Source organism: Antedon mediterranea, chromosome 7, assembly GCF_964355755.1.
Source record: "Antedon mediterranea chromosome 7, ecAntMedi1.1, whole genome shotgun sequence".
NCBI classification, from domain to species: domain Eukaryota; kingdom Metazoa; phylum Echinodermata; class Crinoidea; order Comatulida; family Antedonidae; genus Antedon; species Antedon mediterranea.
The window spans coordinates 22,637,771-22,653,816 of NC_092676.1; the positions used below are offsets into that span (position 1 = coordinate 22,637,771).

General features: G+C 33.9%; 3 protein-coding genes across 3 annotated transcripts; 2 read left to right on the forward strand and 1 right to left on the reverse strand.

Moving 5' to 3' along the window:
• Positions 1-14: 14 nt before the first annotated feature.
• LOC140054760 (uncharacterized) lies at positions 15-3,701 on the reverse strand. Its single transcript, XM_072099846.1, has 5 exons — positions 3,595-3,701; positions 2,342-2,509; positions 2,016-2,075; positions 1,588-1,833; positions 15-1,229 (listed from the first exon to the last, which is right to left on the reverse strand). The coding sequence occupies exons 2-5, from the start codon at positions 2,504-2,506 to the stop codon at positions 897-899; spliced, it is 804 nt and encodes a 267-aa protein (XP_071955947.1). The 5' UTR covers positions 2,507-2,509; positions 3,595-3,701; the 3' UTR covers positions 15-896.
• Positions 3,702-4,567: 866 nt separating this feature from the next.
• On the forward strand, positions 4,568-9,372 carry LOC140054807 (uncharacterized). The gene is made up of 5 exons (XM_072099902.1): positions 4,568-4,798; positions 6,439-6,599; positions 7,785-7,844; positions 8,200-8,445; positions 8,694-9,372. The coding sequence occupies exons 2-5, from the start codon at positions 6,450-6,452 to the stop codon at positions 8,763-8,765; spliced, it is 528 nt and encodes a 175-aa protein (XP_071956003.1). The 5' UTR covers positions 4,568-4,798; positions 6,439-6,449; the 3' UTR covers positions 8,766-9,372.
• A 621-nt stretch (positions 9,373-9,993) lies between these two features.
• Positions 9,994-15,544, forward strand: LOC140054273 (uncharacterized). The gene is made up of 6 exons (XM_072099204.1): positions 9,994-10,101; positions 12,565-12,790; positions 13,107-13,166; positions 13,514-13,768; positions 13,995-14,076; positions 14,334-15,544. The coding sequence occupies exons 2-6, from the start codon at positions 12,587-12,589 to the stop codon at positions 14,897-14,899; spliced, it is 1,167 nt and encodes a 388-aa protein (XP_071955305.1). The 5' UTR covers positions 9,994-10,101; positions 12,565-12,586; the 3' UTR covers positions 14,900-15,544.
• The last annotated feature ends 502 nt before the right edge of the window (positions 15,545-16,046 follow it).

The following is a 16,046-nucleotide window of genomic DNA, read 5'->3' on the forward strand; positions in this document are numbered from 1 at the left end:
GATTATGAAAAAAGTATCAATAAATAGGTTTTATTATAATATTTTCGTAGAAATAACGTGACTGTTTAACAAAAAAAAGAACAAGTTTGGCAATGACCCTTTAAACTCTGTATGTATATAAAATAAGATATTAAATGGTCGTATTTGTCTACCTATCTCACTAATCGCAGGTATAGGTGGAACCAAGCTTTGTAATCCACTCTAGTATACAGTAATACAATCTCAAGCAATTATATAATACTACATTACATACGTTATTAACCCTGATAACATTTTAATTAGAATAGCATTGCATAACAACTTATAAATTGAATGTAGGCCTAAGTACAATATAAATGTATTCATTAGTCTTAATTGCAGAAAAGAAATATCTAAATTATATATATTTTTTTGTTTGTTTTTATGTATGGTATTTGCTATAAAAAATAATTCATCTATTTCATTAATATCCAATATAATTATTATTATTCTAAATAGATTTTAACTTATAACAAATTAGAACTTGCTAAAGCTTAAACTAAATTTAAAAAGAATTTACATTCAAAATTGAGATAACATTATTTTATTAGGCCTATATGCTAGGCCTATGTAGGATAGGAATGAATGGGGTGACTTGACCTGCAAGACACGCATCAAAGCTGATTATGATAATAGAACTTAATTAATTATATCTCTATGCTTACAGTGGTATTGTAGTTATCGTAGTGATTAATAAACTGTCAAATATATACTACGATGACGGTCAAAACCATCTGTTTTCTTTTAAAATAGAAATTACCCTTTATGTTAATTATTTTTAAAATATCGTTTGTCGTAAATAACGGTATTTTGTATCAACCAAACATGACGTCAACTAACTCCATGACGTCTTATTTGCTTGAGAGAAAAACGTTACGTCAATATTTATAACCATTTAATCTGGCAACACTGCTACCACCAGTATCATACGGTGGATAGGACATCCACCAGCTGTTATTCCGAGGACGGCGTGTCTTCCGGTGCGGTAAATAGTAAGGATCGTAGGGTCGTCTTCGGTAAGATCTCCACCAGGGATCCCGAGCTGATCTCTTTCTGCCATCAACGATTGATGGCGTCGTTGGTCGTCTGCCGATATCGGAATTGTAACCGCGAAAAGCTCTTGATGACGATTGGCTTCCGTAAACTGAATAGCGCGGAATTTCGATGACCTTTACAGACATTCGTGGATCAGGATCTGCCATTCTCTGCGTCTGAAAAGGGTTCATTTATATAGTTAGGTATAAAGCTTTCTGACGTCATGTAGTGGTCCCTTTTAAAATTTGATTTACGCAAGTGTCACGCGACAGTAAGCTTCATTATCATAGTCGTCCTCATCATCGTCCTTTCATATTCTCACTCTTTACAAAACAGTTTGGAAGTTATACTTCCCAACTCATCGATTTTCTCGTAACGTCTGACGTCATTGCGTCAAGCTTTAATATGTCTTAATGAAATGTGTTAATCGTCTTTTAATATTGTATATAGACTATATGTATGTGACATGTCATTACACATTCTAATATTGTAAAAAATATGTATATATTTTGTACGCAATTATATCCATCTTACCTCGTCCCACGCGTCTCTCCACGAGCAGAAACAACAAGTCCAAAGAACACTAACAATCAGTACCAACAAGGCGAAGAAAGCCATTAGTCCGAAGAGTACGACTCCAAGAACTGTGTAGTTTTCAACACTATTTTCTGTAGCTTCGTCGTACGCCTCCCACTCCTTGTACGAGGCGTATACCGAGAGTGCGATACACACAATGGAACACAGAATGATGATCATGTTCATAAATACAAACGCTATGTCCTGTGAGGAAAGATGAGTTGATTTGTTTTAATAATCAAAAGCAGCATCTGAACCACACTCTTCCATTTTCCACATTGCGCACTTAATTTATTTTCAAGAGTATTACTTTCAAATTTAGAATTATGCACTACAATTTCTCTATTTTATGTTGTGTTATGTTCTTTCTCTTTTTTCGTACTTACATTTTTCGGTTGCCAATATAGAAAGGATGCGAATAACCCGAATATACCAACCAGTGAAACCTGTAGACGAATAGGTTATAATCATCATGCATCATGTTTATCATTATTATTATGATGATCATTATCATCGTCATCATCATCATCATCTACACCATCATCATCATCATCAACATAACCATCATCATCATCATCATCACCATAGGTAGTTAAGTTATTTACACGTGTAAGTTGTTTGTATGCGCACAGCTATCATCAGTGGATAATAATTTACCTGGGTAAACAAGCATGGTCATGGACATGAACGAAAAAGAAAATGAGTTACGTACAATGATGCCTGTCCACAGGGGTGAGGCAGCATCATTTGTGGCTTCATATTTTGATAAACAGTGTTGATAGCAACTTGACCAAAATGATATCAAAAATAGACCGGAAAATACTAGTATAGCACTGGTTACTGCAGTGCATGTTCTGTATGAATTCCACGGTGCCATTGTCTGTGTAAAAAAACGTCATATTTTAGATTAAATATGACACATCGTTGAATAGAACAGTCAATCCAAAACCCATTAAAATATTCTCCCCATTGAACCTGCAAAAACATTCATTATTTGTATATGAATAATCATAATTCATGAAATACTGTACATGTATGTTCATCATGTTACCACCGTTGCTGTCGTTACAAACGTAAACAGTTTTTGTATACATGAAATCCGTGGTTAGGATTGCATATTGTACTCTAAACATTGTTGTCAGAAAAAAAAGCTCTAACAAAATCAATACTGAATGCAGGATAAAAGAAACACTAAGCTGGGGAGACTCCGGTGCAATATCCAATTGTCGACTGGGCCGGGTCTGGCCACAGCTTGGTACGTTAGGCCTATTGGTGCTTTGCGGCCCATAACGGGATAGGCCTACTGGAAATTGAGCATATAAAACGTCAGGGCCAAACTGTACTAAAACGCATCCAAATTACAGGAGAAATAAAGAAAATAATGGTATCCTACATTAAAAAATGGTCTTAATTTAATGAAGACCATGGATTCGTCATAGAGGACAAGGGGTTTCCCCATGCCGGCAAAAAAATCACCTGACTCGATGTTTAGTGTATAGAGAGCAAATTAATTGATGAAGAGATGGACAATTATTAAAACAAGCATGTGCATTTCCTGCAGTTTGACTCTCTTAACAATTTAAAGAGTGAAACTCGTTCTATAAGAATGAGAACAATTTACACTAAACAGCGATTTTACAATAGGAGAGGAACTTAAGATTGTTGTTTACAAAAAAAACAAGAAAATGGCCCAGCTGTAAAAGGAAAATTGAATTGTTGGTATGTTTCGACAACAAATTAATTTGAATTATTTTTTATGATTTTAATTATCTGTCTATAGACAATAATTTTAGATTAGTTATTTCAGTCAGAGAAAAGTATAATTATAAGCCTACTCATTTCACTTGTGATTTCACTCTTCCCTGGTTCTATTCAGTGCTGTTCATGTTGCCAGAATGTTACAAGTTATTAATGGTTTTTAAAGTAAAAAACAAAAACAAAAAACAATATTTTAGGCTTACTTACCAATGTGGGATGTTACCAGACTTTCACCATCGCAGCAATATTGTAGAAAAGAACACAGACGAATTAGGGAGATGGGTGTGTGTGGTAGAGCGACACTTTGTCATCGGGCGTAAGCACAGAGATAGACAGACTGGACGTGTTACAGAACCAACAATACACGAATGTCATAGGGCATATGTTGAAACTTCCGACTCATGCATCCCTTACATAGTACAACAGTTTGAGTCGGTAGTGCTTTACATTGTGAACTGAATTAGAACTAAAACAACACTATTCCAACGGAATAAATTGATCTAGGTAAATCGGGTGTTATATGCTAAATATTGGCTTGCAGTTTGTTAAATTGACCGATATCGGATAAGGTCGGAGTGCCTATTTCTCACAAAAAAGGAGGGTTCGATAAATGAATAGAAAATTATAATAACAATAGATAACCATTGTTTTAATTGATTCATAAAAACAATTAAAAGTTAACTGTTATATGATTGGACAGTTTCATGGGAATTTCCAATAGAACACGTTACATTATTATTATAGAATAACTGATCACACGCATGTTACTCGCGAAATATGGTAAATGATTTTCTAGAGACAGGTAGTGCGAATGTATAGGCCTACTATAAAATATAAAGATCAAAACGTTGAATCATGGCTTGCCTCTCGTTATTTGAAGAAGTTAGTTGTATGCTCTGTACCGTACAAATATACTATTGTCCCCCCCCCCCCCGCAAACCCCTACATTTCGAAAATAGAAACATTTACAGTAGATTCTCTCGTTGATCAATTATATTCGTTATAAATGTCATTGGTATAGTTCACAACTTGCCAATTGATGTTATGACTTCACGACAAGATTTACAATTTTACATCAACATGTACAAATAAACACACTGTATTCGTACGGTTTGGCATTTGTCGTTAATGCTCTTTACAAAAATCCAATTCAATAGCTGCATTTCCTTCAATTGGTTGGACGATTAGAACGCGCTTGTGTTATCCAGCCAGAAAATTATATAAACAATTGAACAATAAGTTGTACAATCCAGAAATAACAACAACGGTGGAAAGTGGCTCTCTACAGTGAAAATTGAATCTGGAATAGCAAGCCGGGTACTTAAGTGTTTGTATTTAAGGACTAAGATGTGCAGATGACTTTGCTACTGATATAGAGATACACTTGGTCCCGTAAGGTTCAAAATACAAGGTAAGGCTCAGGTAATGTTTAAAATTGTACTTACAAATGAAAATTAGTAGAATAGATTAGATAAAGAATTCAATCTTGCTTCATTTTGAGAGAACTCAATCTTGATTCATTCTGAAAGAATTCAAATCTTGCTTCATTAGAATTCAATCTTGATTCATTCTGAAAGAATTCAATCTTGATTGATTCTGAAAGAATTCAATCTTGATTCATTCTGAAATAATTCAATCTTGTTTCATGCATTCTGAGATAATTAAATCGTTACTTTTCGAGAGAATTTAACCTTGCTTCATTCTGAGACAATTCAATCTTGTCTTTCTAAGAGAATTCAATCTTGCTTCATTCTGAGAGAATTCAATCTTGTCTTTTTTGAGAGAATTCAATCTTGTTTTATTCTGAAAGAATTCAATATTGACCCGACTAGACTTTAATCTTGTTTTATTCTGAGAGAATTCAACCGTGTTTCATTCCGAGAGAATTAAATCTTGACTTTCTGAAAGAATTCATTTTCTTGTGATCACTTCAGAAGGAATTCGATCTTGTAGTTCTCTTTATTCACGATTTAAACCTTTCCTTAAAAAAACAACTAGAAAACTTATATTTATATAACCGTAATTTATTCGTCTACCATAATGTTGGTCCAAAATGCTAAATCAGTGTATGAGCCCACACAATTGAAGTATGTCACTAGATTGGGTTCAAATCCCAACAGGGAATAAACGTTTCATATTACCACAAAACATTACTTGTGAGTCGAAAACGAATGTACAGTGATTTACTGAAGGAAAAGTGTTGAAGTATAATAAGATAAATACTGTCAACTGGGGGTACGATTTATATTCATTTGGTGGCTTTATATGCACATTAAAATTCTGACATGTACCTATGTATATGTTACCGGTTGTATGTGGTGAATTCTTACAGGCACATATTGAAATTATGACCTTGTGTTGTGTTTCAATATTGTATATTATTACATTATCATTTCTTTAAGAATCAGCATTTTTCCCTTTTTTTTAAAGTAAACTTTTTAAATCTGCATTTTATAAAGTATTTCAAACTCAGTATGTTTATTTTTACTCAATTTCAGAGAGTGTTCTTATTTTAAATATTAACATACTTTTATTACTTGATGTAGTATCTTGTGAAATAGAGATTTTGTAGAATTACACAAACGTGCAAATTTTCTCATTTCAGAGGCTGTTCTTTTTTCTTTTTTTTTATTCAGTATATTACACAGAGACGCCTTATAAGATGGAACCACCTTAGCTTCAAGGCGCCTCAGATTAACAAATACAACATTTTAAAACAACTAACAGAAACATCAATCAAATCTTCCAGAATTAACAAGAAATTGTTGTACATAATAAAATAATAAAGCATTTTCACAATTCGAAGAGGCTGTTCTTACACAGTGCATTTCATATAACATAAAACGTTTCTTATATTTTTATTCTATTATAGTTTGATACAAATAAAATACAGATTTTGAGCCAAATCCTTTTTAAAATATTCAAAATGCTTTATCAGGAAATTAAACCTTGTCAGCAGGAATGACGCTAGATTCTTCAAGAAAAAACATTTCAAAAGCCTTTTTTTTTCCCCATTTATAATTATTTATAAAAAACACGTTTCTTTTTCAGATTTATTAAGTATGGCGTATATCTATGGTAACGCTATACACGTGAGCGCAGCTATGTTTGTGCTAGGGTTCATTCAGTTACTCATGTGGGCAGCTTGTTTCTTTGGCTGTCAAGTGTGGGGTCAATATGACTACGGCATCGCTGTACTTGCCGGTGTATTTGTAAGTATTTACAAAAATGTTGTGTATATATGGAACGCCGTTTACGCAACATTTCGATGATATGAATTTTATGACGTGATATGTGAATGAAATGCATCGATATGAATTGAATGGCGCGATATATAAATGAAATGTTTTGAATTGAATGCTGTGAATTGAATGTTTTGAATGAAATGTTTTGAATGAAATGTTTTGAATGAAATGTTTTGAATGAAATGTTTTGAATTGAATGTTTTAAATGAAATGTTTTGAATGAAATGTTTTGAATGAAATGTTTTGAATTGAATTGAAAAGTCAAACTATTGGTGGCGTATGTCATTCTCGCTCGCGATTATTTTCTCAACCTCTTAGGCCTAAGCCTGGGTACCCTCATCTCCTTTCTTCCACGCTGCCTTTACAGAGAATCCTAACAGACCTGGGTTCGGAAATATGTATTCCAATGTTTCAGGTCTGTTAGGGAGTCTCTGTAAAGGATTCATGTTGATGACAGCGTTGAAAGGAGATGAGGGTACCCATGCTTAGGCCTATTAAGAGGTTGAAAAAAAATCGCGAGCGGGAATGACATACGCCGCCAATAGTTTGACTTTTCAATTCAATTCAAACATTCATTTTCATTCAAAACATTTAATTCAAAACATTTCATTCAAAACATTTCATTCAAAACATTTTATTCAAAACATTCAATTCAAAACATTTCATTCAAAACATTTCATTCAAAACATTCAATTCAAAGCATTCAATTCAAAACATTTCATTCATATATCACGCCATTCAATTCATATCGATGCATTTCATTCACATATCGCGTCATAAAATTCATATCATCGAAATGTTGCGTAAACGGCGTTCCATATGTATACACATTGTGGACGATTGAGTGATGTTTGGTTGCGACACGACATGAATGGGCCATTAACGATGATACTTGTCATTTGATTATTGTTGTATGTGTTGTGGCTAATTCAAACCAGTTCCATAACACTATTGAAGATCTATAACGATGGTTTCATGAAACCACGGTTTATAATAGTAAAGAAAAGCGCCTTTTTGATAGAAATTAGAAAATGTAATAACTAGGTAGGCCTACATATTCAATCTGAGTATGTGTTTTTATTAATGTTTTGGTAGAGACTTTTCAATTCATTTTTTTTTCATTATTGAATATATATTATTTTCTCATTGCAGGCAATGTGGACTGGACTATATGGAGTATATATGACAAAGAAAACACTGGATCGACGACTTGTAAGTGCTTTTCTTGTAGCTAGGATTTGGTCACCATGGAGATAGACCAAAACAATGGATCTTGTCATCATCATCCTCATCATTATTATGTTTATTGATATCATCATTTCATTAACCTTCTCCTTCATTATCATCATTAGTAGGACTTGTGTTGAAAGCAATGGATATGAATACGGATTGCTTCAGAATAGAGATCTCATGTCTTCGATCTGAAGCATCTTACCATATATACAGAACTTGCGAGGATAAATTATTTTCACCATTAGATTAAACCGAATCCTTGGAACAATTCCAATAAAACATGTCGAATAAACATTTAAATGTTTACTGCAAATCTTATTTAATTTTATTTTAGGGCGGTGGCTTTCTCTGTTCCAGTATCATTCTTATTTTAATCTGTGCATGCTGCATCTTTTTGAATACCTATTCTGGACTCAAAGAGTACGAATATATCACTAACATGGAGTCGTCCAGTGAAGTCCCCCGGGACATCACTGGACTTGTTATCTACGGTACAATAGACTTCTTTGCGATTTTTCTACTTGTTGCTGCGTGTTATGCCTCGTTTATGAACTGTTGCTGTGAACCGCTACCTCCAAAGGTAAGTATACCGCGATCATGTAATGGTTATTATAACCGATAACGTATAATGGTAGGCCCAACGTACGCTTACAAATAAGGGATATAAGGGGAACGTACCTCTTGTGTTCACGGCTATGTATGAGCACAACAATTGTCCTCTGAAGGGGTAGGCCTATTTGCCGATCAGGCATTTTAAACCTTCAGTCTCAATTCTTGTGGTGCATAACCAACATTAAGATTAATGGTTATTTAACTATTTTCTTTTAGGAATTTGGCTTTTCATACCTGAACCACGAGGATCAACGCGGGGTTTCTCTTGTCGATGCGAATTACGTATGAGATATAGCCCAATTTCTACAATCATCAGTGCTAAACTTCTTTGATTGAAAGGTTTTAGTTTAGTTTATAGGGTTGCTTTAGAGATTTACCATTTTTTAGCCTTCATAGACTAGGAGAAAACAAAAACCGACGTAACAACTGTTAGAATGACGATTAGGCTACCTAACGTTACGTTCACACTTGTAACGGTAACAGTTTGGTTCTCATTAGAACAGGCATGGAGAAATAGACTTCTTTACCACCTAGAACGCATCAAGCTTAGTATCAAATAGACTGTTCGAAAACCGTAGGCATATAGTTTGTATGATTTCGTTATAACAGACAGATGGTTGTATAAGATTAATGACGTGAGCAGTATAACCTAATCTGCCATTGCTACTGCACTTTCTTAATCTTTGTAAATAAATATTCTATTGTAATCTAAATTTCAGTTTTTTGTACATCTACATGTTTATATTATTATCTATGAAAAATGTTGAAGTTGCATAAGGTCGGGTTTTATCATTGAGTGAGACGTCCGTCACGTGCATGATGCAGTTCATTATATCGCCCTCTGTCACTTATCTTACATTTAATTACCCATGTATCAAGTTGCTCCCCGTATTACGTCTGTTTTTATGACAACGCCTATTTTAATACTGTAGTGACAAGTGGTTTTGTATACGGGGCTCCTCTTCAGACATTATAATTACCATGATTAATTAATGAAGTGCGAGAATACAATTAAAATAACAGTTGTAATAGCTAGTTTGGAGGAAAAGTACTTTTGTAAACTTTATGTGACAAGTTGTTTGGTTGTATACGGGGCGCCTCTTGAAACAAATTATAGTATCTCGTGGGAAATACAAAAACAGCCGCACAACTCATTACCATGATTAATTAATCTAATTTTGAGGGCGATATGAGTAGACTGGAGAAATGATAACGGAGTATAATGTAAAATCATCGCACCTATGTACGGTTATCTTGGATGATTCAGTGCCACCACTCAGTACCAGAGACCCAAGTTCATTCACATTGAAATTAGAATAATCTGAACAGTTGAAGCATTTAAACTGGTATACCTTATATTGTAATACAATTCAGCTTCAGCTTGAACGGTGTAATACAATAAAACCTGATCACAACACTTTTGTGAACAAAACCCACGAAGCGTTATGGTTTCGGTTCAGTAACCATTAAGATTGACAATAATTGTATGTAGGCACTATTGTTTGCTTTTGGGTGTTGCCGCTTTCGCCCTCTTTTCAGCCTTTGTTTACTGCTGCTTCACGAGAGACCTGCGTACCAATACACTCTGAACGGTGGTGTAGCTTGGAAGCTCTTTTCTATAAAGGTAAGTCCTAAAATAATATATAGTGTTACTATAGGGTTAAATGAGTGTTTATTCGTGTTATGTACATCGTATCTGTAAATTAATAGAAGTTACCTTTGAGAATTATTACAAATGTTAAGACAAAGTTACTGATTGTCGAATTTAAACGAATCACAGCAGAGATTTGGCATTGTAACCTGTGTCCGCGCGAACATATCACGTAAGTTTAGTTTGATAAAACGGATAAACAGGTTTATAATTAGGCCTATATAACCAGATATAACCATGGAGTAAAGAATAATATAATAATTCTTTACTCCATGATATAACAATGACTTACTTTGTGAAAATCACGGCCGGTAGTTTTAGGTTAATTAACCATAACAAACATTATAATAAGTTTAAATATACACACTTTTTATTTGCATCCTTTTATCAACTGAAAAGTGTACAGTATAATATTAATATTTCATATATAAATGCTAGTATTAACGACAGAAATCAGGTTCCCTCACAAGTCCGTAGATTTAATTTAATCATAATATGGGTTCAAATGTTACTTTCCGCAGACATTATAGCGGTAGGCCCAATGTCTGAACGGATCCGTCTGAACAAGGAGTTGTTATAAATAACTACCTGGTCTGAACAAGTAACTGTATATACTCGATCATATTTACTGACCATGACACCCATCCATTTAAATTATTACCAGAGTGCTATGCTAATTATATTCTTCTAGTCAACTTTTTGTTAACTTTAAGTATGTTCAAATATCGCCTCCGCCTTAATACAACACGGAAACAACCACTGTTCACTATGTACATAATGTAATCTGTTTGGTTGAAGTAGATAGGGCTTTGACAAAACTGTGGAAAAACAAATACTGTACTTTAAAAAGTTAGTTTGCAACTTGGGAAGTAAGCCGTTCAACCCATGTTTGTCAGTTACTGGCACTGTCATCATAACTTGGAGAAGTTAGAAAATAATTCACACATTTTTATATTTTATTCATAAACACTTATGGTGACAATCGAATAACAGTGTGAGATGGTGTATAGTAATAAGTAAATTAATAAATAATAAAACGCAATATACGGAAGGGAATGGGAAAAAGTTAAAAATATATGTTATATACGTGTGTAAACTTTCATTGGAAAGTCTTCAAGCGAAGAATTCTACATTACGATAAACTCAGGGTACAGTGTTAGTAATGCGACTGTTCCTGTCGAAAAACATGACGGTTAATTCGAATGGCAAGACTGGTTTGTGTTATGGATATATATTTTACTATGATTTAAAAATTATTTTATAAATTATGTTAAGTGAATCGCAATTTCTTTTTCTAATGGGTACAAAAGGTTAATCCTGTAAAAGAAGTGTGTACGTACAACAAAATTTCGATGCACTAGTACAATTGAATTATTCAATTCTATAGTTACAAAGAATTTCTCACACTTTGACAAACATAAATTGAAGTCTTATTCTTATGTAAAAACGAATCCATTGATGTCCAAAGAAGTGTGTAAAGTAGTTATAGTTATTTCCTCAACAAAAATGTCTATAAATCTAACACTGTACCAGTTGTGTCCAACTATAGTTAGAACTATTCTAAAGAAAGTACAGTATCGTTGTTGAATATTGAAAAAAATCTAAATGTGTAATAGATCAAACAATTTAATAGAGCAAATTAATGATTAATACATTGGGTTTTTAACATTATGTGATTCGTGTGTGCTACACCGAGGAGACGGGAAACGTAAATTGAAATAAACACAAACATTAACACTAACGTTAATGAAGATTTGTTATTCGGATAGCTAAGACATAGGTGCCTTTAAAGTGTGAGTAAGTTCCTTTGTAAAACCGAACCACAGTGTAATCTTTGGAGTGAAAGTGGAATCATTAGGTTCATTGACTATGACTTCGTTGTCAATTGTCATTTTTTTCTTACAATGTGGTGTAATTAACAAAGAATGTCTTTCTTGTGACATTCCAATGTTCCTTTTAAAAATAGTATCACACTGAGAAATGGAAACAAGATAACGAATAGCCAATCTGAATTAACGAACTTGCACTGAGAAGTGTCAAACGACTGTACTATTCAGCTTAAGAGGAATAATAAGTTGGCCTTAAATGGTATTTCGATAATTGAACCGATTTTTTTGTATACAATTCAGTGCTCTATAAAAATTACTATATACTGTATACCCTATTGTTAAGTTTGTTTTCGCTTGATTTACTAGATCATATAAAGTTCAAATTGTAAATGTTAATACGGTAAAAGAAAAGTATTGTAAAAGTACAGTAGGCTCTTACTAGAATCAGAAGCAATTATGGTCAAAAATAGAAAACTTACACATCCATATGCATAGGAAATAAAGTTTTTCGCATGCAATAATATATTAACCGATGTATTACATCTTATGAATTTGCAAAAAGTGATATTCCAAATATATACTTAATGATTATTTATTGTTGTTTTAGAACTTTATCAAGATACATCACAATGACATCAGAGAGTTGCTGTTTATGCGGTAAAGCAGGGATTCTTTCAATCAGTGCTCTAGCGCTAGTGGCAGCCCTAGTCAATGCTGGTGTGTGGGTGAGCTGTGCAGTGGAATACTGTGACATATACAATGCAACAGATATTAAGAATGAATGGGAGGTCGCTGTTCTTTGGTATACCCCACCAGTGGTGGCATTGGTGTTGGTAAGTATTCATCCCATTATTCCCTGATCCAGGTTTATAGATTTAAAATACTTCAAGGGGACTACCGTACTTACACAAATATGTATACTGTTACAAAATATATTTGTAATTAGACACATTTAAAAGAAATATTACAGTTTAAGCTTATACTAAATGTCGAAATATATTTTCAATTGCAGAATAAATTAATTCTTGGAAGAGGTAATCTGGCTTTAAATGTTAAAAACTTGAAATGCATTCAAACTAGTCTTGAGATGTCTTATTCCAAAAACGGGTTTGTCATTTTATATAATTTCGTTGTTTTTTTCAATTACAGATGATAGTTCCTACTGTGTTTGGTATTTGTATGGGTACCGTTTGCTACGACTCGGCAGTGGTAAGTTGCAAACTAATGTTATTGTTTTAGGCCTAATACTAGCTAGGCTAATTAGGCATACTAGCTAATAGGCAAATAACCAGGAAAGATCGAACCAATCTCAGTATTGCTTCATCTAATGAATGCAGAAACTGGGCCACTTCTAGGCCGAGCTTCAACTGTTTTACGACACAGCAGACCACGCAGTCTACTGCCTTCTGCGCATGCTTACTGTACGTTTGAGTAAAATGTCTTCAATTTTAAATTGACGGTACGGTACTAGTACCTCTTCACGTTTTTCCCATATGCTTTAAAAGTTTTATAATCTATGTATATATATAAATATAAAACTTAATTTTAATTTCCAGGGTACGGCTATTGCAGTATTCTCAACTCTATCAGTGATCGGTTCATTTGCATACATCTGCCTAGAACTTTTAGCTTTATATGGAGACAAGGAAAACATATATTTTGAAATATTTAATCGAGTTCTTACCTCGGAAAGTGACACCGGCGAATGGTTATGGAGAATACAGTTAGGCCTAACATGTCTTATAGTTCTTCTGTCAATGGTTCTAATATTTATTGGCTACTGCTCCTGTGGTATGATAGATGATGACGAGGTAAGTTATGTACACATTGATTAACAACGTACTAGGTTTGAAATAGTTTCAAAAATCATTTCATATATTTTAGAAAAAACTTGAACAATGGGACATGGTATTTACCTCATACCATATTGTTGGAATGATGACGTAATGATGTGTCTTTCATATTAAGTTTATGCATTCTATGTTGTAATTAAGGACATTTTGACTGATTCGGTTATTTTGATTTGTTTTACTGTAGATGGAGTACGCAAAGGAAGAAGAGGAAGGAGGAGGAGGATTCCCGTCTGATCCAAATTATGGACAGTTTGACAGTTATAAAGGTAAGTTGTATAATCTATTGTCCGCCATAAGTATCAACGACGCAGGATCCATTTTGAAAGATATGCTGAGGTTGTGAACTGTAGACCTACTTAATGACGACATCGTATTGAATAAGTTGTTGAAAGCGGGAAGGTAATCATCAACATTTAAATGAAGAACTTCACTTTCCATGATCACCGTAGTTCTTGACGATGTATTATGACTTACAGTTTGCTTACAGCTTTGGTAAATGATTTTTCGTTTTCTTTATTTCCAGCACCGTATATGATTTCAAAAGCACCTCACAACAATTACGGAGAAAATGGACTTTCCAACAGACATAGCAGGTACAACGATGATTTGATAGCAGACCATCTCCGACCTAGGCCACAACAATCCTCAACCCACATGCCACAAGACCCATGGAGCAGGCAACCTACCTTCACCAGTCGACAAGAGCAACACGTTGAATCGATGGAGAACAAATATGCTCGTTACGGTGCCCAACCTGCAGTAGGACCACCGATATCAAGAAGTTCTAGCACTCGTCGTAGCCACCAAGAACTACCAAGTCACAGAGAGGACACACGGTCATACAACGACCCAGGTCCACCACCACACAGCGGATCTGAGCCACTTTATCCGAGCAACCACAGACAGAGACGGCCTAAGCAACAGCGCAACAAGGATTCATCAATCTTGGATTATGGGAAGAAACGAAGTAATTATACGGGTATAAGAGATATACGATCTCATATGACAAATGGACTGCCACGTCCACAGGTTGATTATGATTATTCTCAAGATAATGAGGGTTTTTCAACTAGATACGATTATTATTAGGAAATACTATATAGAAAATTATTAGTACCCTACTCATGTAATCAACATAAAGAACTTGATCTTAATGATCTTAGTCAAAAAAACACTGCAGACAAATTACTAATTTTGATTTGCTTTCCACGCCGCAGAAGTTAAGGGCGGTAGTGTTAATTTCGTCATCATATGGATTTTCTCTATTATCATCATTGATAACGATATGTTCCAAGTTTATCAAAGATATAGCTTTTTGTTAATCTAAAGGCTAAACATTTTCCCTCTGTTCGTTATGAAATATTTGTACATTTCTTAGGAATTTAGTTAGTTAGAAGAATATGTTTAATAAAGAATAATTTGTATGTTTTTTTTTAATTGCCAATCCTACTGTATTGTATTTATCCTATATTTATTTACATAACTGTACTTATAATACCAAAACGTATTAATTAGCTATTGTATATTATATGGTAATAGTTTTAATATTAATATTATTAATCAATTATAAATATCTTACATGTAGTCCCAAGAAACCAAGAAAAGAGTGTGATCTCACATTTTTCTGTAGATACTAATAAATATATTATCATATCGCGATGTAGAAAATGTATGTTTGTACTAAAACTTATATTTTGCTTAATTGAATTAGCTGTTTTTGCATAATTATTTCTAAATAAATATATACATTTTTTTAAAATAATGTGTTTGGAAATATTTTTTTTATTCGTTTGCACCATAAGGTCTTTTGGTTGCCTCCCAAGATGTCTTTATCATGACCAAACAACTATTAAGAAGTTACCGGACAGAGAGTTCTGACGGTAAAGCTTCGTTCCAATTTGACGCAATGCAATGACGTAACGCAACGCAAAGTTGACCAATCTCAAGCGATGGATTATTCGAACAGTCGCGTGTGATTGCGTCTACACCCTAGTTCGAACCAAGCTTGAGTGTTAAATGAGTTTAAAAAGATACTCAGCGATTCCGTCAGCGAACCGTTACAAAGAAGAGGGCGTCAATACATATCCACCACAAGTTCCTGGTTCATATTCAATAGGGGTATAACATCATAATTATTCCATATTTCCCTATGCTTACACATTTAAAAGGCGGTCTTCATCAGTGCTATCCAATTTGAAGTGAAAGATCGCGGGAAGGGCGTTAGCAAACGATACTA

Excerpts from the sequence above, each read along its gene's own strand:
- LOC140054273 (XM_072099204.1), top strand. The coding sequence starts at position 12,587 with ATGACATCAGAGAGTTGCTGTTTATGCGGTAAAGCAGGGATTCTTTCA. Across the intron at positions 12,791-13,106 it reads CAGTGGTGGCATTGGTGTTG|ATGATAGTTCCTACTGTGTT; the intron begins GTAAGTATTCAT and ends TTTCAATTACAG. Across the intron at positions 13,769-13,994 it reads GTATGATAGATGATGACGAG|ATGGAGTACGCAAAGGAAGA; the intron begins GTAAGTTATGTA and ends GTTTTACTGTAG.
- LOC140054760 (XM_072099846.1), bottom strand. The coding sequence starts at position 2,506 with ATGGCACCGTGGAATTCATACAGAACATGCACTGCAGTAACCAGTGCT. Across the intron at positions 1,834-2,015 it reads TATATTGGCAACCGAAAAAT|GACATAGCGTTTGTATTTAT; the intron begins GTAAGTACGAAA and ends CTTTCCTCACAG. Across the intron at positions 1,230-1,587 it reads GGAGAGACGCGTGGGACGAG|ACGCAGAGAATGGCAGATCC; the intron begins GTAAGATGGATA and ends AACCCTTTTCAG.
- LOC140054807 (XM_072099902.1), top strand. The coding sequence starts at position 6,450 with ATGGCGTATATCTATGGTAACGCTATACACGTGAGCGCAGCTATGTTT. Across the intron at positions 7,845-8,199 it reads AAACACTGGATCGACGACTT|GGCGGTGGCTTTCTCTGTTC; the intron begins GTAAGTGCTTTT and ends ATTTTATTTTAG. Across the intron at positions 8,446-8,693 it reads GTGAACCGCTACCTCCAAAG|GAATTTGGCTTTTCATACCT; the intron begins GTAAGTATACCG and ends ATTTTCTTTTAG.